Here is a 25,982-nt window from a genome sequence, read left to right on the forward strand (position 1 = left end):
AATTAAATTTAACAAAATATCTTTGATTCTCATTCTTCATGTAGACCTATGAAAATTAACTCCTTTGATAATTGGTTCATAAATTAAGAATGCTGAATAGGGTGACAAAGCATAATTCACTTATGATGGAGGGAACAAAAATTTGGAATTTGTACCAATGTTCCAGAAACATATCCTTTTGGGGGGGATCCAAAAATTTGTTATTGTCGTAGGCAAAATGATGTGTATATAGAGGAATAATTTTGAGAAAGTTAAATCATGATTTTCTGATTTACAGAAGCTTTTACTTTGCTCCAGTGTCTTGTTTTAAGAATAAGAGATTTATACTAACTGTGACTCTAGAGTTTATTTTTTCTTTAAAATTCAGTGACTGGGTACAGCTAGGTGGTGCAGTGGATAGAGCACCAGCCCTAGAGTCATGAGTACCTGAGTTCAAATCCAGCCTCAGACACTTAGTAATTACCTAGCTGTGTGGCTTTAGGCAAGCCACTTAACTCCATTTGGCTTACAAAAGTTAAAAAAAAATCAGTGACTGTACAGTTTTAATATATATATATTCTAAGACGTTAATGTGTTGAGATAAAAATGTTTGAATATATTATAGTTGAATACATTTGAGTCACTACTGATTAGAACAAAGGGACTAATAATTGCATAAGCTGAAGCCAACAAAATAGAAATATACATGGTCCATTGGATACTATGTTTAGAATTTTGCATGACAATAATAAAAATGGAAGCCAATGAATAAAAACATACAAAGATGATCATGAGCAACAAGATAACTTTTGTAGCTCTGGTCTCTGGGGAAGAAATGGGATTGAGGGTAGTGTTATGAAGGTGTTGGACTTGCCAGTGGTGTCTGAACAAAAAAAGAACCATGTAGGCACTGGTAATAGCCATGAACCCTATAAACACTGCATCATAAAACATTTTACCGATAATATGTTTTGAAATAGATAAGGCATGCCAATCTATAAAGCAAAATCCTAGATTCCCTTTATCATTGATGAATGTGTTGTTCCTAGTGCCAGTCACATACAGAGGCACATCCGCATCTATCAACAAATTGAGTACCCATATGAAGACACAGCATAAAACAATGTACTTTGGAGTTTTAGACCATTGGGGGATGCTGGAACTGATGATGGTAGCTTGGAAGACACTAAGAAGACAGGTAGTACAAAGGGAAAGACCCCGGGCCACTCTTTGTAGATAAATTATGATTTTACATGAAATGTCACTCAGGAAAATTTTCTGATTGCAAACTTGGATTGTCAATGGAACTCCCCTGAAGAGAATCAGCATAATGTGGGAAAGTGCCAAATTAACAAAAATCACATCAATAGATCTTATCCTTTGACGAGCAATTAAATTAAAACCATACAGAAAAAGGAGTAAACAATTACCAAAGACTCCGATTATACTTTGAAGCATGTAGAAAATGCACAGAATATTGTCATAAGTTTGCATTCCTTATCCTCTTGGACAGAAAAAAAGGTATTGGATCCAAAGAGACCTGGGGAAAAAAGACAATATTCTATTATTAAACAAGGAATTAAATTGAAATTTCATGTATTTCTGACTAGTTAGGTAAGCATCAGTAATCCAGGTTGGTTTTGCAGATACACAGCTTTAGAATTTTTATACTCATACTAGGTAATTTTTTAAATTTTATTGATACAAAATCTTCATTTGGGGGCACTGTGAAAAAGTTGCACTTGGGCAGCCAGGTGGCATAGTGAATAAAGCACTGACCCTGGAGTCAGGAAGACCTACGTTCAAAACCAGCCTCAGAAATTTAATAATTGCCAAACTGTGTGACCTTGGGCAAGTCACTTAACCCCATTGCCTTAAATAAATTAAATTTAAAATAAGAAAAGAAATAGTTGTATTTATAAACAGCATGTTTTATTCTTTTTTATGTAATGGTGTCTCTGTTCATATATTCAATTCTGTGCACATAAAGTGTATATATATATATATATATATATATATATATATATATATATGACTCATATTAAGAATGGGATTGATATTCTATAGATTTTCCAGTGACTGAAAAATGATATGATGAAGTTCTTATAGGGAAAAAATAAAAATTACATATATCAATAAATTTACATATTTAGTCCAGGGAGAATAACACTTCAGAGAAGCTATATGACAATCTTGAGAAAGGTTTTCTACTCTAAATACTCTATATTTAATTTGAAAGTATAAAATTTTAATAAGGCAATCATATTGTGAATAATAGATAGTAAGTTGCATACCAAATAAACAACCTGTTTGGAGAATCTTAGGAAAGTCTTAGTTCCATATATGTTGTGTGAATTATTTGTCTTTAAATTCAGAAAATGAAAATTATTTGGATTAAAAGAAGAAATATTTAAGCTTGACAAACTGACAAAATATTTTAGAGCTTTTAAATAATATTGCCCTCAGGGGAAGTGAGTTATCCTATAAGGAAGATCATCTTTTAAATCTTGAATTACTTCTTATTGAATATAGCATCAGGTAGATTCCTTTGCAAGTAAGGATTACACTAGAGTTCTCTACTATGTTCTGAAGGCTTGTATTTTCCTTCTATTCATTATGAAATCTTGCAAAAAATATCACTAGATCAATTGATAAAATCAATCACTTTATTTAACATAAAGATCATCTGACAGTAGTTTTTTACATCCAGTTCCCTACAATTTCTCCTTCAATTTTGGATGAAGCTGGGATTGGATTTAATAGGCAGCATCAACGTCATTTGGGACAGGCATGTAGATATGCCTGCAGTTTGGGTAGAAATCAGAGAAGAATAGGTACCCTCCTTAGTTTCAGTATTTACTTACTAAAATACCTATGGGCTTTCCAAAGTCTCTTGTGATGACACAAAAATGACAGCTCATTTTGGTTGTATGTTATTGTTATTGTAAGACTCCTGCATCCTTTCACTTAAAGAATTCTGATCCCTCTAGTAGAGAGACATCAGGACCATGAAGAACCATTCAAGAGGGAAATGATTGTTCCAAAAGCAGCTATTGCTGACATGGAGTAGTTAGTAAGAATTATCCCAGGATATAATCCTGAGGGCATGCTCTCAGAGTTGAAGAGTCTTCCAGTGCAGAGGAATATGCACACTGACCTAAAAGAAGATGTTAAGGAAACAACTTCCTCAATAAAGCTATTGATCTCCTTAGAGTCTCGTCTTATTCTCCTGATTAACAAATACAGAAAAGTACTTGGCCTGTACAGAAAGGAAGCTTGGACAATTCCTTCTTAAATCTTAGACGAAATCATCATCAAAGGGTGAGAAATGCATGTACCTCCTCAGTTCTGTGTTCCTTATGACTAGATTCTGGACAAGAAATCAAATTTCTGCCTTTCTGATTAAGATGGGAAAGTAATACACGGATAAACCTCCTTAATTTGGCAGAAAATAAGTTTCTTTTGAAAATTTTAGTAGGAGGTGTGAAGGAATAATATAATTTGTCTTATGAACCTACATCTATAAATAGAGGCCAACTCATAAATATATTGTATATACATCTTATACATATATATATATGTGTGTGTGTGTGTGTGTGTGTGTGTGTGTGTGTGTGTGTGTGTGTGTGTGGAGAGAGAGAGAGAGAGAGAGAGAGAGAGAGAGAGAGAGAGAGACATGGGTATTGATTTTTTCAAACTTTTAAGTATGAAATACCTATCAATAGGCATAGTTCAGACAGTTTTGAATTAGGGTTGCAAAAGACAAATGTGTTGAAAACATTTTTAGCTGCTCATTCACAGCATAACCACTACCATATCACCTTATTTCTTATGTCTTCATCATCAGTAAAATGTGGATGATGGTTAGTTTATAGGGTTATTGAGTTGCTAATAAAGATCATGTTATATCATAATAAAAGAACTTCAAAATTCTTGATGAACTACCCAATTTTCACTTATTTCTATATGGACACATGCAAATTATTTTTAAAAATATGTATGAGAACTTAGTAAATTTTGTTTGAGGTTATCATTCAGAACATTCTTTTCAATATGATCCGGTGTTGATTCACTATCTTTGACCATTGCTTGATAACAATAGTCCCTGGCAACTCATTGCTTCTCTATTCTTGATGATCAATTTCTGAGATGTCCCAGTATCTTCTGTGATTTCATCTATGCCTTTTTAAACTCCTATTTTAACTAATATACATCTTCCTGACATGTATTCGTACTCAAATATATGCTTTATCCAGATTATAAGAGATTAATATTTATCAAGATGTGCTCGTAAAAAGTATAGAACATCTCCATGCTTTCCCATTGCCTTTCCAAACATGGCCTTGTATAATAACACCTTTGGCTTATTTATCTAACCTTAAATGTTTATACAAGGGACTTACCCAATAAATGTTCGCATTTGTGCAAAAAATTTCTGAAAACAAAAAATTTAAAACAAAATGTGACATCATGATAAAGAAAATCAGAGCATAGTAACTTTAATCATTCTTAAACATTTGGTGATCGATGGACATATTCTTTTTGTCTGGAAATAAAGTGCAATCAATGGTTTTCCTAAAAGTCATATCTAAAATTTTTCATTTTTCATTTTTTAAATATTTTTCAATTATATATAAAGATAATTTGATTTTCAACATTCACTTTTTGGAAGACTTTGAGTTTCACATTTTTCTACCTCATTCGCTTCCCTTTTCCTTCCCCAGGATAGCAGTAATCTGATAAAGGTTATATGTGCTTAATCATGATTAATAAATTTCTATATTATAACTAGCATTTTTTTCTGTGAGAATTGAAAAAAAACATAAAGAGAGTCTGTGACTCATCTTTAGAATAATTTGCTCTTATATGCATGATTTCTAGGCAAAATACACCTGTATCTGAGATACAAGGTCAATTTTAGCAATATAGATGAAGAATCTTTGTCTCCATGTCTTCTTTCCAAAGAAGAAAGACATTTCACAAGAAATAAGGGAACTGAGTAGTAAAGAACTGACTGACCTAGGTGACTTCAGTGGGTGCACTGGCTAAAGTACCAGTCCTAAAGTCAGGTTGTTCTGAGTTCCAATCCATTGACAGACAATGTAATTGCTGGGTGTTGCTGGGTAAATCACTCATTTACTCATCTGTAAGATGAGCTTCAGAAGTAAATGACCAACTACGCTAGTATGTTTGACAAGAACAATCCAAATAGGGTCACAAAGAGATGGACAGAACTGAAACTTTTCCATATCAACAATTCAAGAATTTCATAGAATGGTTCAGGAAAATATAATTGACTTCCTAGAAATTCTTAGTTATCCCCCAAAAGATACTACTGGAGATTGTAAAATATGGTGGCCAAAATAATGTATATGGTATTGTGTCCAAGGTAAGAACCTTTGTGCATACTAGAGATACATCGTTCTCATCTGAGACATTAAGGACAAAGTCTCAGGTGAAGGGTTCACACAACTCATGCCACAGATGAAAGATATGCCTTGGTTACAAAGAAGAAACAGAACTAATTTAGGAAAGAAACTGAGAAGACTAATAAAATTATTGTAATATATATGTGAACATTTTAGACTAAAGATTTTGACTATCCTGAACAATCATTAATCTTATCACACCAGAGAATAATAGAATTGATTATAGAATATGTGTTTATAAAGTCATAGGAGTCACTCTCAATAAAGTCTATGAGCTGCATCTCTAAAATATACAGAGAAATGAGTCAATTTAAAAAAAAAAAGACCAGCCATTACCCAATTGACAAAAGGTCAAAGGATATGCAAAGGTTATTTACAGATGAGGAAATCAAAGCAATCCATAGTCTTATTAAAAATTGTTCCAAATCACTAATTATTAGAGAAGTGCAAATTAAAACATCTCTGAGGAACCACCTTACACCTCTCAGACTGGACATTATGACAAGAAAGGACAATGATCAATGTTGGAAGGGGTGTGGGAAATCTGAGACACTAATACATTGCTGGTGGAGCTTTTAACTCATCCAAACTTTCTGGAGAGCAATTTGGAATTATGCCCAAAAGGCAATGAAAATGTGCACACCCTTTGATCCAGCCACACCACTACTGTGTCTATAATCTGAAGAGATTATGAAAAAGGGTAAAAACATCACCTGTACAAAAATGTTCATAGTAGCTCTGTTTGTGGTGGCAAAGAAATGGAACCTGAGGGAATGTCCATCAATTGGGGAATGGCTTATCAAACTGTGATACATATATATGTATGTATATATATATATATATATATATATATATATATATATATATATATATATATATATCACAGACACCCAGCAATAGAAACCAGAAGGGATGGGAATTTAGGGAAGCCTGGAAAAATTTCTATGAACTGATGCTGAGAAAGATAAGCAAACCCAGAAAAACTTTGGACACTGAAAAAGCAAAATGGGAGTGACGATCAACCTTTAATTGACTTGAGCATACCAACAGGGGAATAATTTTAGGATGTCTGCAATGGAGAATGCCATCTGTATCCTGAGAAAAAATTGTGGAGTTTGAACAAATACCAAAGACTAATACCTATAATTTTAAAAAATGCTATGTTATATGTAATTCTGCTATATTACATACTATATGTTTCTTCCTAAGTATATGATTTCTCTCTCATCACATTCAACTTAGATCAATGCATATTATGGGAATGATGTAAAAACTAACAAACTAGCTTGCATAGGGAGTGGGGAGAGGGAAGCAAGGCTGGAAGGAAGATTGTAAAACTCAAAAATAAATAAAACCTTTCTAAAGTTAAAAAAATAAAGTCTATGAGCTGACTTTCCCCCCCAAAAAAACCAAAATATTATTATCCATCTGATCGAGGATAAATCACTTACCTTAGAATGTTGCTTAGGATACTTTTATTTGAATTTTTGTTTGCTTGTTTGTTTTGCAAGGCAATAAAGTTAAGTAACTTGCCTAGGATCACACAGCTAGATAATTATTGTGTTAGAGGTCACATTTGAATTCAGGACCTCCTGACTCTAGGACTGGTACTCTATCCACTGCACCACACAGCTGTCCCTAGAATTCTCATAAGACATTTATTTGAGCATTAATATTTGCATTTTTATTTGAATAAATGCACAAACATATTAGATTTATTTTTCACAAAACATTTTTTATGGAATACAAAGTATCAAGTAAATGTTTTAGATGCTATTATATGTCAGCACTGTGACAATCACTTCACAAATATTGAACAGTTTTCAAACTAGGAAAAATCCTAAGAATCTAGTACTATAATTATCTACACTTGACAGGAAGAAACTGAGGTAGATAGAACTTAAAGATCTTGCCAATGGTTATGCAGATAATAAAATCTCTGGTATTAAGTTGGAAATCATGTCTTCCTAACTCCAGAGAAAAAAGCACTGCATACAATATTCCCTAGCTATAGAAGGTCAAATTCTCTGGGTTTGATGCCAATATTTTTATTTATTAAAATATTTTCTCTCTCTTTCAAATTCCTGCTTTGGAAATGTATTTATGTTACATGTCATATCTATTCATAATTATTCAATGTGTTGTATATTAATTCAAAATATAGCATTATATACATTGTTAATACATTTGTTATTACTACTTAAAATAGAAACATAGTACAAATTTGGAACTGAAATCAGATACACATATGTGGTGTTTATAAAAGCCTATTCATAGGACAGCTAGGTTGTACAATGGTTAGAGCAATGGTCCTGGAGTCTTGATAAACTGAGTTCAAATCTGGCCTCAATCACTTAATAATTGTCTAGTTTTGTGACCTTGGGCAAGTGACTCTTAACCCATTGACTTAAATGAATAATTTTTTTAAAGAAAGTCTATTCAGAATACAATGAAAAAAAATGGAAGTTTGTGTCAACAAAGTGGAATTATCACTTAATTTGTTATAAATGACATTCAATGTTGTATGAGCAAGGAAAGATGAGACATTTAATGGAATTCCACAGTATATACATTTTTATTTTATGAACACATCTTGAAAAGCCACAATCACTGATCCATATAGTAAAACTAATTTAAAAACTCTGGATTGGAATCTTCAGTAGGATTATGTTGCAAGTACATGAATACTTTCTTAAAACTATAGTTCAGGGGTGGCTAGGTGGTGCAGTGGATAGAGCACTGGCCTTGGAGTCAGGACTACCTGAGTTCAAATCCAGCCTCAGACACAATAATTACCTAGCTGTGTGGCCTTGGGGAAGCCACTTAACCCCATTGCCTTGAAAAATATAAAAAAAACCCAAAACTATAGTTCAGTACAAAAAGGAAAATTTTATTGATTTTGTATTTTGTGAAAACACTTGTCTAAAGAGAACTCTACTAATGAGGACATGAGAGCTGTTACCTTAGACTAAAACAAATTGGGTAATGAATCCAGAATTCCTGAAAATATTAAGAATAATCTCGATCAAAATTGCAGCTGATACAATTCATTTATTCCAAAATCAAGGAAAATTGTGAAAAGAATTTTTTTGATATATTCTAAAATTATGGCAGAGTTGAAAATGAATCCATCAAGAGAATTAATTTTTGTTTCAGAGACACCTGAAGTTCAAAGAAAAAATATGAGAAATAATCTCGAATGTTTGAGGAGATTGTTATAAAGACTCCCAACAAGAAGACTGAGTTGGAAAAATAAGTAAAAAGACAAGATTAAACTTAAAGCCTCTCAGTTAAACTAATTACATTGTAAAATACATAAATTGCATATACTTATTAATCTATTCATATTATGGATAAAATGAATAAGACTGAAACTATTCATTAATTACACATGAAAAAAACTATTTTTAAAAAAGTGATTTTTCCAAAGAAAACTGATTCATTAAAACAGTAATTCAAGAATCATAAAACCCACCTACCTTCCCAGTCAGAACAAAAAACTGCTTTGAGAATAACAGATAATGCAAATAGGAACTTACTGACTGCTTCAGACTAAAGAGGGCAGTGTCGTAACTTTCAACTACATAAGCTGTAGAGTCTACAGGAGAAAAGCGAAAAACTACAAACTTTAGAGAAAGTGATTAGCAAGCCATACACAAACAATATGAATAACATATAGATATGAAATTCAAGCATACGTGTGTAGCATACATGGTCAGATATATTTTTTATGTTTATATATAATTTACACCCAAGTAGAGGAGAAAGAAAGGTTGCAATGAAAGATGAAGTGAAAGAAACATAAAAATGAGAAAGGAAGGAAGAATTTAGAAAATATTTACAAGGTGTGAGGCAATTAGATAAGTAAAAAACAAGAAAATAAGTTTAAAAAAATGCATTGTTATTCCTCTTAAAATGTTTGTCTATCATTTTCAAAGAAGATCACAACATCAGGGAGGTGAAGCCGTGACCAGCACAAGAACTGAATTTGAGTAAAGGGGTGTGTACTGTCTCCAGTATCACCTTCTTCTCCAGAGACAGCTGAATTCAGTGGTCAGATATGAAACAGGATGACTGGAGATGGCCCAGGATGTGAGGCAAACATGGTAAAGTTACTTGCCCAAGATCACACAATTAGTAAGAGTCAAGTGCCTGGGGTTGAATTTGAACTCCTGTCTTCCTGACTCCAAAACCAGTGCTCTATCAACTATGTCACCTAGCTGTCTTGTGTCTATTATAGAACTGGAGAAACTGATGGAGATGAGGTTCAATTACTAGTCTAGGGTCACACAGCTATTGAGTGTCTAAGACTTGATAAGAAGTCATGTTTCCTGAGTGTAGGTATAGTATTTTCTTTAATAGCTGAGCACATTAAGGGAGGGGGGAAAAAAGAAATAGATGGAAGGGGGAGAGACATGAAGAAATAATTAGGGGAAACGAGATGTATATGATTTCAAAATTATTGTTAAGGTTGTTAATGTATTTTTACTAATAGCATTTAAATTGAATTATAGGAAATAATTAATAGAAGAAATGATCATCATTCGTAGCAAATTAATAGTATTTAATATGGTCTAATGACCAATTAATTAATTTGAAAAATGCAATAATTGGAATGAGAATAAGAAAATATGAAACTATAGAGGACTTCTTTGTCATAACAGTAAGGTCAGTTGGAGTTCTGGACTGCCTTTGGGTTCTGGATTCCCAATTATCACACTCTTTATCATCCCTTTAAAGAGTGTGGTTACTCCACAAAAAATATAGGAAATAGTTATCTACAAAGAGAAATGAGAAAGCATCTCTCTCTCTCTCTCTCTCTCTCTCTCTCTCTCTCTCTCTCTCTCTCTCTTCATCTGATAACACAATTTCCTGTGATTCAGACTTTAACAAATGTTAGGGAAAAGTCCCAAACTCTGCTGAACTTGAAATTGAAACTTGAAATTGAAATGATCACCTTAAGATAGCACAGGCAAGAAGCAGTAGGTAGGATCTAAACCCTAGGCCTTGGTTCCTAACTTGAGTTTCTTTCCCATTTTGCCATAATTCATGGACATCGATGAGGAGGCCCAAAGGGAGAAGACTGCCTTTTCCCAATTTGTAGAATGCTATTCCAGAACCAGAATATGCATAAGGACTGCAATAGAAAGTAGTGAGCTTGTGCATTGAAATACAGCCCCAATAAACCATAACTTGCTGTGCCTTGGAAAGATGCACAGTTTCTCTGGCGTCACTTCCCTCACCTGTAAAATGAGGGCTTTAAATCAATGACTCTACCTTCTCTTCTGATCTGAAACTTAATCTGTATGACTCTGGCACAAGTGAAGTGCCTTAGCTATTTACTGCTTTAATAGCCAACATAGGAATTCACATTCTGTCACCCACTCTCTATCAAAGCCCTGCAGTCTGTGTGGAGGAAAAGGGGAGAGGGTCAAGCTGAAGGGCCAGAAGCCACTAGGATCTGAGGTCCACAATGCTCTGCACTTGTCATTGAGGACTCTGGGCTTGCTAGTGAGGTTATCAAATAGTTCATATTGACTTTTCTAACACATTGAACCAGAAACAATTGCTTTTCCTTGAGTTGAGTTCAAATTCAAACTGCTACCTTCTCAGATTTAGTTAAAAACGGAATGAGCAGGACCCAGTTTTCTGCCAGAACTGTTACAATGCAGAATTTCCTGGTATCCCATAATTTCTGAATCCTGGACCTAAACATTCTCCCCTTAGACTGAATAGGGACCATAATTGGTAGAGCCCAAAATCAAAGACACCATACAAGTACCAAGGCAAAGATGGCATATCCTTGATGCACTTTAAAGACAGAATCATCCCTATTTCAACTAATCCTTTATCTGAAAGGTCTTTTCTGTATCCCAAACACAGAGAGAAGTAATTTATTTCCCCTAGTTGAAATTTCAAATATCTGTATTACTGTGACAAATATATAAGTTACTCACCAGTCTGATCTATGCTGCCAAAGCAGTGACAAGGGATGGGTATGATTCTGGGAGTGTTTGTGTGTGTGTGTGTGTGTGAGTGTGGGTTTGTATGTGAGTTTGTATGTAGGTGAGAGTGTGTGTGTCTATCTGAGTATGTAGGGGTGTGAGTGCATGTATATATTTGCTAGTTTGCTGTTGATGGTCAGGACTGGAGTTATATACACTGTCTTTACTCATTTCATCTCCCCTAAGAACTGTAATTACCATGTCTCCTGGAAAATAAGTCAGCAGGAAGTGTGTAAAGGAGAAACAAATCTTTATCTCATGTAAAAATCCCCAGCAGCTATTAAACATGATTAATTAGAATCTCTAAAGGAACACCTCCTTACATATACGAGAGAAACTTTTTTTCATGTCTAATAATATGAAAAGAGAGAACAAAAAACTTTTAAGGTCACAGGTAGAAAGGAGATGGTGATCTCTTAGTACTGATAAGTGAAAATACCAGTTCCTGAAGCCTAAATATCCTTGTGATGTTTTTAAACAAATATATAATTGACTTTTTCTTACTAAAATACAAAATGACTTTGTAATTATTGTATTGAGAGATAGCCACTGACTCTGATATCTTACTCAGAGAAAAAAGGTACAGAGATGTGAAGGTTCAGTTCTGTCTAAAAAGAATTTAACCATTTTACCAGCAATATAGTTTGAAAAACTTATTAAACTTTGTCATTCCCCCATTTTGATCAAAGATAACACTGTTACATTAACTATAGTTCAACTAAGGAAAAGAAAAATGAGGGGCATCTTGCAGAGAGAAACAGAATGTTTTGGAGACCTTGGATTGCCAGAAGAATTGGTAAACAACAAACAAATATTCTGTTTATGATTGGGGGGGCTGTCATAAAGGCAAACAATGCATCTACAGAAACAAATGGCAAATTACAGAGATGTAAATGGAGCAATCCGTGTGATAAATAACCTGTACATTTAAGAAGCTCAAAAAGGAGATAGTAAACAATAACACAAAATTATGGTCCACTTCTTCATCTGGAGATACCTGAAGTGCTCTTATATCTTCAGGTTCTATAAATGACTAGGTTTTCCATATTCATAAAGGTTACTTGCCGGTATCTTCCTCTCTGGTAAAAGAAATATCTGAACAAGTTTCATCAAGTCACCTTATAATGTTGTAAACTCCTGGTTCATGGGCATTAAATTTCATTTGTCAATTATCACACAGAAAATTTTGTTACAAAGAAAATTTGAGAACTAAAGCAGTTTCATATAAGCCAGTTTCAAAAACTCAGTTTTATACTTTGGGATTATTTATTTATTTCCATCATTGGGAAGATGTTGTTCCATTAGCAAATATGAGCTCCATAATAATAAGGATTTTACTACAATTTTTCTCCTAATCTACTTGAGTTTATAGCATACACATTTGATAATCATTTTAGTATAGTGTTTATCTAACAAATGATTTATAAGAATGTTTTAACTTATTGTCATACTTTAAAAGAATCAATCAACTGAAAATAGATTTCTCTAAAAGAAATAGCAAAAACATGGAAAAAAAGAAAGAAAAGAAAGTGGAAAAAAGTTAAATATACAATAAATCATCCTTCTTTGGATACACTGAGTTGACTAAAATTCCTTTTCTTTAAAAAGTAATTGACATAGCTATAATAAAGAATTACATCCTGATATCATTTTATCATGTTTCTTAAATATTCCCTTAGTCCTTGAAAAGTTAAAGAATCTTTATTCTCACAATAATATGAAGCTGATAGCATATGGCAAGACTATACACTAACCTAGCAGAATAGGCCATTGAAATTGATAGTTGCAAGCAAAAACATGGCATAAATTTGTATTATTTTGAATAGTGATCGCCTGACATAATTACTGAAATTTTCCACAAGGATTAAGAACAAAAGATCTTTTTTAGATGTCAGTTTCCAGGTAAGATCATTAAAAAAACTGTTTCCCTCCCATCTTCCAATGACCATGTCACCTGCAGTATATCCAACATTTTCTGATCACCAACTTCATGGTACAATAATGCAATATAAATTTCCTTTAAAACTGGACTCAAGACTCACTTAGAAGATCAAAAAATTGTTGCAAATAAATGCTGTGATTTTAAAAACTAAATATAATAGGAAGACACTTGTATTGGAAAAAATCAAAAAAATCCCAAATTGCATAAAATCCATAGAAATATGTATTCAGTGATTAACAATGTTCAAAATAGACAAACATGACCTATTACTTTTAGATTCCTTTTAAATAATAAGAATATCATAGGTGATTTTAAAATCATTTCAACAGGTGTTCCTAATAACAAATCTTAAGATTTCCAAGTAAGGTGACATATGAATTATTATATTTCTGTAAACAATTTTTCATACCAAAATCTGACTTCTTAGAACAATAGCAGAAATGACAGAAAGGTTTTCTCAACTTTCAACTTATAGACATAATGGATTTCATATATTTTGTTTTATGTTGATTTACTTCCCCTCAAATATCCTCATGCCATTCACAAAAATAGAAAAACAGTGATACTTTAGGAATTTGAATTAGATACCTGTGAAAAATTCAACACAAATCTTTCTTACCTATGCCATTGAAACAAGGCAAAAAATTTAGATCATAAAGAGGAAAATCATTTCTACTGGCAATAACTGAGATGTTTTTATCTAACTACAAAATGTTTCACACAAAAGTAAATTTCTATTTTTGCCATCTTGAAAAATACAAACTTCTCTCTGAGAACTATAAGCCAGGTCATAGTTAATCAGGTGGATCTTGCCCTAAGAAAACATCACAGTAACATTCAAATTATTACTCAATTACAGTAGTTAGAATCAAAATGGAATTCCTGTTCAAAGCTACATTCACTTAAAACAGAAGAATACTTATTAACAGTAAAGGCCTCTTCTCTACTGACCTAGTGTGTTCACCAGTTATGTTAAAAAATCACTTCTAACTTGGAAGTAGGATTTATCAATTTGCTCTCTAAATCATGTCCCGAATGAAAATCAGTATCAAAGTAGCAAAATCTAATAATGGGGAAACTACAAATATACAGGTTCCCCAGAATATATCAATTGAACAATTTGGAGAAAGTCATTTTTAATATCAGATTATTGTACAGAATTACCTTATAGGTGGAAAATTAAAATATCATGAAAAACAGTTTAAAGTGGTAGGGAAAAACCTTAGTTATTATTTAGCCTTAAAGTAAACATAAGTTTTCAAAATTTTAAACATATGAAAACCAAATTCATATAAAACTATTTTTAGCAAACATATATGTTGGCAAAGACAAACTTATGAAATATACAGCAACTTTGTACAAAAATCTAACTCAGAATATTGTTACTAAGGATTTACAACTAATTGTTTTAAAAATTCCTATTTAATAATATTAAAAACTCTATCATAGCAATAAAACTACCAAATAACTATTTCCCAGTAGAAAACATAATAACAAAATTTATCTGGAACAACAAAAAGTCAAGAATATCAAGGGATCTGATGAAAAGTGGTCTAGTTGTCACAGATCTAAAACTATTCTGTAAATCAGTAGTCATCACAACTGCTTGGTACTGCATAAGAAAGAAGATTACTGAACCAGTGGGTTAGAATAGGTAAAAAAGAAACAGTAATAAATGACAATAGCAAAGTATTGTTTGACAATAGCTATGAATAGGATAAGAACTCATTATTTGACAAAAATTTCTTGGAAAATTGGAAGACAGTATGGTAAAAATTAAGCATAGACCCACATCACATAAACTATATCAAAATAACGTCAAAATGGTTACAGGCATTAGACATAAAAGGTGATACCAAAGACCGATGAACAAATCAAAAATTATCTGTCAAATGGGAAGAAATTTATAACTAAACAAGAAATGTGCATCATTTTGACTATATAAAATCAAAAAAGGTTTTTCACTGATAAAACCAATGCAACCAAGATTTGAAGGAAAATAGAAAAACCTAGGAAACCACTTTCACAGCTAGGGTTTCTTATAAATGACTCATTTCTTAAATATATGGAGAACTGAATAAAATGTATAAGGTTATAAGTTCTTCCCCAATTGAAAAATGATCAATAGATATGAACAGGCAGTTTTCCAACATAGAAATTAAAAATATATATAATAATATGAAAAAATACTCCAAATATTAGGGAAATTCAAATTAAAAGAAATTCAAATTAGAGAAATTCAAATTAAAACTATTATGAGGTACCACCTCACAATTATCACATTAACTAAGATGACAATAAGGAAAAACAATCAATGATGGAGAGGTTAGGACATTAATGCATTATTTGAAGGGGTTGTCAATTATTCTAATCATTGTGGAGAGGAAAATGGAACTATGCCTAAAGTTAGATAAAGCTGATCATACTTTCCATCCAGCAATTAATATCTCTATACCAAGAAGGGATCATTAAAATTTCCACACATTTATAGCAGTTCTTTTTGTAGTAGCAAAGAATTGGAAATTGAGGGGATACCCATCAATCGGGAAATGACTAATCAACTTAAGGTATATGAATATCATTGAGTATACTCTATTAAACCATGAATGGTTGGACTCTAGAGAAGCATGGAAAAAATTACATACATAATGATGAGTGAAAGGAACGGAACATTGTACATATTAACAACAAAATTGTGAGTTGATCAATCATGATGGCTGCAATGCTTCTCAGCACTTCAGAGATCTAGGACAAGCCCTGGAGAACTGTTATGGACAAAGCCATCCAAATCAAGAAAAAAGAACAAAAAAAATTCCTACACAATCTGAATGAATGCTATATTCACTTTTCTAAAATTTATCAGTTTTTCCTTCCTATTGCATGGTTTTCTTTCTTTTCCCTTAGTCCTAATTCTTCTTACCCAACATGACTATTAAGTAATTGTGATAAACATAATGTACATGTACAACATACACTAAACTGTTTGCTGCTGCAGAGAATGGAATGGGAAGGCAAGGTGGAAGAAAATTGTGTAATATGAATATGCTAGTGGATCAATGTTGAAAAACTTTCAGAAAATGTAATTGGATAAGAAAATAAAATAGGAATCAAAAAAATTAAAATTAAAAACTCAGAGCTCAATTTCTGACAATAGTTCAACTTCAACCAAAACAAATATTAAAAACTAGAGGAATTGAGTTAAAATATATGTAATAGACTCACCTTATTTCAAGTCTGGTTTTGACTAGGCTAAAAATCTGAGCCACATTTTTCTGGAGTCCTATTATGCAGCCCTGTTAAAAGGGAGTCTATCCCCTTTCAAGTCAAAATTATCTAATCACACACTCCAAAAAGAGCAGAGATTTGAATAGTTACAGCACTCTTTTCTTCTAAGGAGCATGCTTAAGTAAAGAAGGAGAACATGTGCCTTCTCAAATCCCCATGCATATCTGAGTCATGGAAAAAAATTTGAAAACTTTACATATATAGGGTTAAATAAAAATGACAGATAGCAATTTTGGCCACAATGGTGGAGAGAAAACAGAGACTGTGATAGGTGCTCTCTCTTTTCCCCTCAGAAATAACATGAGAAAAACCTCTTAATAGAAATTCAATTGGGGCAGCTAGGTGGAACAGTGGATAGAGCACCAGCCCTGAAGTCAGGAACACCTGAGTTCAAGTCCTTCCTCAGACACTTAATAATTACCTAGCTGTGTGGCCTTGGGCAAGCCGCTTAATGCCATTTGTCTTGTAAAAACCTATAAAAAATTCAATCAACAAAACCCAGAAAGAGAACCTAGGAGAAGCCCATCAACCAAAAAGGTCTGTCTCAAGGGACCTTGGGTGACCCAGGAGAGGAGAGCAGAGGATCAGCACTGGGGACTGAAACTGGGGGAGGCTAGAGGGTCAGTATCAGGCGTGGGAACTTCAGTGAGTGGCTGGTGCGAGATCCAGCTTTGGATGCAGAGTATTTGGCCAGGGGGAGAAGAGCTTCGGGAGGGTAAGTTCCAGCACAGAGTCTCAGAGCACTCCTGGAGAACTACCAGCTGGGCCAGGGGCCTGAGCTCCATACTTTGCCCAGAACAAACAATAAACACACCCCCCCCCCCCAGAGCAGCAGAGTTCACTCAACAGATAGAAATTAACTCCCTCCCCCAGGGCCCAGCCCAGTGTTCAAAGTCAACTCAGACACTGCTGCTGAGGACCTCACTCTAGAGAAAGCAACCAGCACTCCCTACTGACTGGCCCTTGGAATTACTAAACCAAGTGAACAAAGCCTCTAGGATCCTCAAAAGCAAACTTCTGAGAGCCAGCTCCCCCCACCCCCCAACACAACATGAAAAAAAGGCCAGAGAAAAAGGGGGTCCATGGAGAAATACTTATAACAGACAGATTCTAACCCAGAGAGATATTTAGCACTGCTGAGAAGAATATGAATTGGTCTCCAGCCCAGAAAAACTTCCTTGAAGAAATCAGGAAGGAATTTAAAAATCATTTGGAAAAATTGGGAAAAGAAACTCAAGAGAAAATTAACATGTTGCAAGAGAAAATTAACATTTTGCAACAAGAAAACAAATCCTTGGGAAAAACAATTGGACAAATACAAAATGAGAATAACTCTCTCTCAGATCTTCACCTGGGCAAATACAAAAAGAAAATGATACTTTCAAATCCTCAACTGGGAAATACAGAAAGAAAATGATCCTCTCAAATCATCAATTGGGCAAATGCGAAAAGGAAATGATTCTCTCAAAACTACTTTAGGGCAAATAGAAAAGTCCTTCAAAAATAGATTGGACCAACTGGTAAAGGAGTTGCAAAAGATATATGAAGAAAAATTTTCTCCTCTAAAAAACAGAATGGAATCAGCAGAAACTAATGACTTCATGAGACAACAAGATTGTATTAAATGAAACCAAAAGATTGAAAAAATAGACAAAAAATTTAAAATACCTCATCAGCAAAACCACTGACTTCAAGAACTGATCAAGAAGGAAGAATCTGAAAATTATTGGCCTTTCTTAGAATATTAAAGAGAAAAGTCTGGACTTAAAATTACAAGATTTGGTGATGGAAAATTGCCCTGATACCATGGAACCAGAGGGCAAAATAGTTATTGAAAGAATACATCAATTCCCTCTGGAAAGAGATCCTAAAATGAAAACACCAAGGAATGTTGTGGCAAAATTATAGGACTATCAGATAAAAGGAAAAAAAATCCTACAAGCAGCCAGAAAGAAAAAATATTAAATACCAAGTAGCCACAGTAAGGATTACACAGGACTTGGCCACAGCAACATTAAGGGATCAAGGGCCTGGAAGGAGATATCCCAAAGAGCAAGGGTGCTCGGAATGCAGTCAAGAATCCACTATCGTGCAAAGCTGAGCCTTATGAGGGAAAAGATGGACATTTAATGAAATAGGAGACTTCCAAGATTTCAAGATGAAAAGAACAGAACTAAATAGAAAATTTGGACATGAAACAGGAATCTCAAGGGACACATACAAAGGTAAAAAAAAAAACTGCTATCCAATAAAATGAAACTGGCTATATACCCACTTGGAAGAAAGAGTATCATAACTCTTGAGAATTGTCACTCTATTAGAGAGAATATTCATAGCCAGAAGTGATGGACACTTATAACTTTTCTGTGACTCAGATAGAATGATTTAATAAAAATACCTCTTTTAAAAGGGGGGGGGCAGTTGGATGGAGACTGAATGGGGTAAATCTCACAACATCAAGAGTTACAAAAGACCCATTGTTATTGAGAGGAAGAAGGGAGGAGGTGAGAACCACCTGAATCTTCATCTCATCAGACTTGGCTTAATGTTAACTTAGACATACTTTATCAAATTAAGAAACTTATCTTACCTTTCAATCATTAAAAGGGGAAAGGGGGAGTAGGGATGGGGAGGGGGAGAAAAAGGGGAACTAACAGAAGGCTGGGAAGAAGGGGGAAAGGGAAAGGAAAAAAGGGGAGGGGGTTGAAATAAGAGGGCAAAAATACTGAAGGTGGTGGTATTCAGAAACAAAACAATGGGAAATATAGATAAAGGGGAAAAGGGGGAAAAATACAAACAGAAGGAAAATAACATGGAGTGCAAGAAATATTTAGTAATTATAACTTTGAATGTGAATGGGATGAACTCACCCTTGAAATGTAAGCAAATAGCAGAGTGGATTAAAAACCAGAATCCTACAATGTGCTACTTACAAGAAACGCATTTGCACCAGAGAGATATATAGAGAGTAAAGGTAAAAGGTTGGAGAAAAATATATTTTGCTTCAGCTGAAGTGAAAAAAGCAGGAGTAGCAATCCTTATCTCAGACAAAGCAGGTACAAAAATAGATAGCATTAAAAGAGATAAGGAAGGAAACTATATCCTCCTCAAAAGTACCATAGACAATAAAGTAATTTCAATACTAAATAAGTATGCACCCAATGGCACAGCATCCAAATTCTTAGAGGAGAAGTTGAAAGAGCTACAGAAAGACACACACAGCAAAACTCTACTAGTGGGAGATGTTAACCTCCTGCTCTCAGATTTAGATAAATAGAATCATAAAATAAACAAGAAGGATGTTAAGGAGGTAGATGAATTGTTAGAAAAGCTAGCTATGATAGACCTATGGAGCAAACTGAATGGGGATAGAAAGGAATATACCTTTTTCTCTGCAGTACATGGCACTTACACAAAAACTGACCATATACTAAGACATAAAAACGTAATGATCAACTGCAGAAAGGCAAAATAGTGCATACATCTCTCTCAGACCATAATGCAATAAAAATCCTGTGCAGTACTGGGCCAGGGACATATAGACACAGAACTAATTGGAAACTAAATAACCTAATTTTAAATAATTAGTGGATCAAGCAACAAAGTATAGAATAAATTATTTCATGCAAGATAATGACAATAATATGATTATTAATAAATTGATTAAATTACCTGGAAATAATATTTCTTGTAGCTTTTTAATTTTAACAGTTATGGCCACCAGAAAGAAAAAAAAAACTGGCTTAAGAAATGCACTCTTCTTCAAGCCCTCATGGAAGAATTTCTTCACCCAGAAAGAACACCTTTCCTGAGAAACTGTAAGATAAGATTTTGACTTTTTCTTATCCTAGAAATTCTTATTCTAACTTCAATTATCTCTGGATTAAAATACATGTATTTATAAATCTGTTTTTTTTTAATGTTTGAGCTCCAATTTTCTAATTTTCATTCCCACAGGGAGGCATATTATAAGATAAATGCTTTTACTTGGGAAAAAAAGATCCCCCTGAAGTAATTTATTTGCCAAGAAGAGGGAAATCTGTAACAATTAAAGGACCACTTAGGAAATTTGGGATATTTAGGATTTCAACATTAGATTACAATTGCTGGTAAAATTCACAAAGTACTAGTAATATATAATGATTTATTTGTGGAAATGGGATTTTACAAAATGAAATCTGTGACATTATTCTGTGAGAGAACTTTCAAACTATATTCCTTGCTCTCAAGTTTTTGGGGTTGCATATAATTTAAGTTGTGTGTTTTTGTGCATGTGAGTATGTGTGTGTGTGTGTGTGTGTGTGTGTGTGTGTGTGTGTGTGTGTAAAAGGAACTCTTTTAAGTTGAGGACCTCCATGAGTTTGACCTTAAAAATAATAATTTTAAAATGTATTAACCTTCAGCATTTGTCATAATGAGGTTTGCCATAATTGTTAATCAGCTGCATCTGGTCTCAAGAAAAAACAAAACAAAACAGAATTAGATTAAAATGCATGTTTGTTAATATTTCTCTGTGCTTACTGATTATTCAGGCACACATGAAGACTTGTACAAAATTATCTCTTAGACTATTTGTCTCTTCCTTAAGGATATGATTTCTTTCTCATCACACTCAATTCGGATCAATGTACAACATGGAAACAAAGTAAAGACTGACAGATTGCTTTCAGTGGGGGGGAGGGAAGTAAGATTGGGGGGGAAATTGTAAAATTCAAATAATATCTTTAATAAAAATAAATACAAAAAAATACAAAAAAAAGTCTGTTCTTCCTCCTGGATGTCAGCATACCCGGTGAACGTTGGAGCAATTTGTTTTTAGGCCTCAAAACGTCCTTCTTTTTGGTCAAAGCTGTAATGAAAGAAAATGGTGCCTTTTGAACCTAGCATTTCCAAATTATATGTTGCAGGCAGTTTACGGTCCATAGCTTAAGACTTTGTGAGAGGTTTAAAAAAAAAGATGCATGTATAGCACTTTAACAAAATCAAAAGTGGGCAATCTCCTTTGATAAGTGAACCTTACAGAAAAGAGGGACAAAAGAGAAGGGCAGTGTAGCAGAATTCGTGATCCATTCCTCTGGAGCCATTTGATGCAGCCTTGTGATTCCAGAGTGGTATCAGAGCAGATCTACTTAGATTTCTTGGAGAGAATTTCTTCTCTGCTAAAAATCACATCTTAACACAAATTTTACTTTGCTAATAACCAAGATAAATCTTGTGCTTCTATTATTAGAAACTGAAATTTGGAACCTTTTTAGATCTGGGAATTTATAATTTCAGTTTGGAAATTTGCAATGTTAATATACATAGAAAACAGACAATTAAAAATCTAGATTTTGTACTTGGTGCTGTACTTTCCCCCAATTTGGAGAGTAAGATTCTAATAAAAAATCAATAACTAAATAATTATAGAGTATGAATTCCAATACAAAATCAAATTCATTTAGAAGTTACTAGATTGTTGCATGTAGCTGAAAAAAATGAATAAATGTATTTTAAAAGCTTCCAGATTAACTTTAGATAACTTTGGTAACAACATATAAATATATTTCATAACCAATTTCATCACAGTGTATATTAATTGAGATGTTTATAATAAAACATTTTATAATAAACATTTACCATGCTTAAATGAATAACTCCTGGATGTATCTTTAAGACGTTTTCAAGCTAGATCATTGACCATCCTTCCTCTGATAAAAGTAATTTTGCTTACAGATCTTTCTTTAAAATAGAACTGAAAAAGGCATAATGTGCACTAAATTATAGAATCATAACTTACAAATCTTAGTCATTTACATAGCATTATGAGAATTTAAAGGATGTTAACTAACATTAGAATATGTATCTGGTAACAGACATCAAAGTTAAACATATAATAAGCTAGTTTGTTGGAACATAAAGAATTTTAGGCCAAATGACTCAAATCTTATACATCTTACTTTTGTAACTGAGAAAGATTTCAGAATTAGCTTATAAGATAAATATTTAATATCGTTTTTATACTGGTCATCGGACATGATTCTAGAAATTTGCCATGAAGATCAGGGACAAAAGGGAAGGTATTACCTTATTTTGATATTAATTCCATGCTCTTACTAGCTGTGTGACCTTGGGCAAGTCACTCAATGCAGACTGCTCGCAGCCAGGGCCATCTCCAGTTGTCCTTATTTATATCTTGTCACTGGTTCCAGGTGGCTCTGAAGGGGAAAGTGAGGCTTGTGACTTAATACAGCCCCACTCACTCAAATCCAGTTTATGTGTTTGTCAAGGCATCACCTCTCTGATGTTGTGGTCTTCTTAAAAAATGACAAAGGACAAACATTATTAATGCCAAGCAAAGGGTATGTAGATGTCCAATTGCAATGAGCCAGTCAGTGAGATGGGACATTGTAAATGACATGTTAAGGAAACTGAGTCAGAACAAGTCTTTCTTAGTTCATATCATTCTCCCAGTCTTTCCCAAGAAAACTCAAACACCTATAAATCGCTATAGGGTTGTGGGCATCATAGATCATTATTTCAACAGATTCTTGATGAACATATCTAAAATCAAACTCAGAATGTTATGAATTAAAAGTCCCAGAAGTTCTCAAATAGCACAGAAAAATTGCCATTTATCTTGTCAATATTGCACAACTACTTTTGCTTTGAGATAGTTAGTAACAAGCAACAGACTTGGGATATATAAATACAATAATTAAAATTAGCACATAGTTATTTAATGAAATATTGTCTATGGTAAAAAGCATTTAATTATAAATCATAATCAAGATATAAACATAGATTAGTGTTCTATGAATCTCTTTAAAAAATGAGAACATCTTTAGGGGACTCAGGCATTTTATATACATTTCTACACATGTTCTAATTTGAGATTAAACAACTAAACATAAAAAAATCAGATTTTGAGACAGGTGAGACAAGATAGTTCATAAATTATTACTTTTCACTAACATAACATAACTGAACTGAAACTTTATTTCTTGGAACAAAAACAATATAACCTCTTAAAGTTAAGCTTTAACCTTGGGGCAGCTAGGTGGCACAATGGATAGAGCTACTGGCCCTGGAGTCAGGAGGATCTGAGTTCAAATGTGGCCTCAGACAATTAATAATTGCCTAGATGTGTGACCTTTGGCAAGTCACTTAACCCTTAAATAAATAAAATTTTAAAAATGCTCCCGCAAAACCCTTTAACCTTATAACTTAATAGATTTATTCCCTCTGTCTAATTATTTCTATTATTCTGAAAAAAAATGAGATACTTTATGAAGGAAATTTCATCTTAGCAATTGGTATCATAACAGATTCATATTGAAACAACAAGATGGGGAATGGGGATGGGGGTAGGGGGGACCAGAGCCAATGTGACAGACATAAGACCAGAACTTCTCTAAGATATCCCCAGCCTGACTCAGAAACAACAATAACCAACTCTGTACATGAATTCAGAGCAACAGTACCCATAGGAAGACAGTTTTACAGCTCAAGATATCATGTAAGTAATTCAAGAATGGTGTGTCTTACTCAGTTGTAGGAGGAGCCTGACCCAAAGCAGGTAGCTGAGGGAGAAGTAATTGGAAAGCTCTCATTCTCAGCCACAGGCATGCAACAGAAGTCCTTATGTCGTGATTCAGCAAGTCAGTCACCCAGCAGACCAAACAAGAGACCTCCATGGCCCAGTAAAGAAGGCAAAATGCAATCAGAGGAAAGTCAATAGCTTAGAAAAGAAAGCACAAAAAATGACTGAAGAAAATAACTTCTTCAAAAAGACAACTCGGAAAAATGACAAAGAAAACAACTCTTCAAAAATATATTTTTCCAAATGGAAAAAGTCTATAAAATAGAATTGGTCAAGTAGAGAAGGAGACTCAAGAGTTAACTGGTGAAAAGAATTCATCAAAAAACAAGAATTGGGAAAGTAGAAGCTGATGGTTTTATAAGACATCAAGAATCAGTCAAGCAAAATTAAAGAAATGATAGAATAGAAGAAAATTCTCAATACTTTTTTGGAATAACTACTCCCTGGAAATGAGATCCAGGGGATATAATTTAAGAATTATTGGACTGTGTGAAAGCAATGATCAAAAAAAGTGGCTTGATAATATATTTCAGGAAGACATCAAGGAAAACTGACTGAATGTCCCAGAATGATCACCTGGTTAAGGAAATCTCAAAATGAAAAATGCCAAGGATTATTGTAGCCAAATTCTAGAATTATCAGATCAAGGAGAAAATAATCCAGTCAGTGAGAAAGAAATAATTCAAACAACAAGATACACTGAGGATTAGACAAGATTTGGAATCTAGGACATTAAAGAAGCAGATGAGATTTAATAGGATGTTTTGGAGGGCAAAGAAGCTTGATCAAGAATTAGCTACTCACTAAAACTGAACAAATTCATTCAGGGAAAAAGATAAGATACTCAATGAAACAAGAGACTTTCAAACTTTCCTAATAAAAAAAATAAGAGCTAAACAGAAAATCTGATCTTCAAATATAAGAGTCAAGACATGCCAAAAAAGAAACACTAGAAAGGAAAAAAAATTCTCATTCAGTAAGAATAGTTTTTTTTTTTTTACCTCACTACATGGGATAATAATGATTTTAAATTTTGAGAATTACAACTCTATAAGAAGAAATATACTTAATTCAGAGAGTGTAGGTATGTTGATTTTTTGTCATGAAATAAAAAATCAAATAAGGAATGATAAAACTAGGATTGTACTGGTAAAAGAGGAGAGGGAGAGGCAACATAGAGTAAATTACAATACACAAAGAGGTTCAAAGGACCTCTTTGAAGAGGAATGAAGGGAGAGGATGAAAATTATTCCAATCTTACTGTTACCAGATTTAGTTCACAGAGGAAATAGCATATATATTCAGTTGAGTTTGTAAATTTATCTTATTATTAAAGGAATTAGGAGAAAAGAGGAAAGAAAAGGGAAGGAAAAGCTGATGGAAAGGAGAACAAAGTTAGAAATAGGAGAAAGGGGAAAGAAAAAGGAAGAGAACTGATTGAAGGGAGGACAAATTGAGGAATGTGGTGGTCAGAAGTCAAACACTGCAAAGAGAGAGAAAAGTACAATGAGGGGAAGCTAATATAGAGTTATTAATCATAAATATGAATGAGATGGACTCTAATAAAATGGAGTGAAATCTTACAATCTGTTGTTTATAAGATACACATTTGAAACAGAAAGATACACAGAGTAAAGGGACAAGACTAGAAATGATATATTAAGCTTTAGTTGAGGTAGGAAAAAACAGGAGTAGGATCAAAAGAAAAGCAAAAGCCTATATATATATATATATATATATATATATATATATATATATAT

The 25,982-nt window shown here is 33.4% G+C and overlaps 1 protein-coding gene across 1 annotated transcript; it reads right to left on the bottom strand.

The window, feature by feature from the left end:
• Window positions 1-558: 558 nt before the first annotated feature.
• LOC141519682 (vomeronasal type-1 receptor 1-like) lies at window positions 559-1,473 on the bottom strand. Its single transcript, XM_074231851.1, has one exon. It carries the CDS (start codon window positions 1,471-1,473, stop codon window positions 559-561), a length of 915 nt encoding a protein of 304 aa, XP_074087952.1.
• Window positions 1,474-25,982: the final 24,509 nt, after the last annotated feature.

This window comes from Macrotis lagotis, chromosome 3 (assembly GCF_037893015.1).
Source record: "Macrotis lagotis isolate mMagLag1 chromosome 3, bilby.v1.9.chrom.fasta, whole genome shotgun sequence".
Lineage (NCBI taxonomy): Eukaryota > Metazoa > Chordata > Mammalia > Peramelemorphia > Peramelidae > Macrotis > Macrotis lagotis.

What these genes read in the sequence shown, in the direction of transcription:
- LOC141519682 (XM_074231851.1), bottom strand. Translation starts at nt 1,473, where the DNA reads ATGCAAACTTATGACAATATTCTGTGCATTTTCTACATGCTTCAAAGT.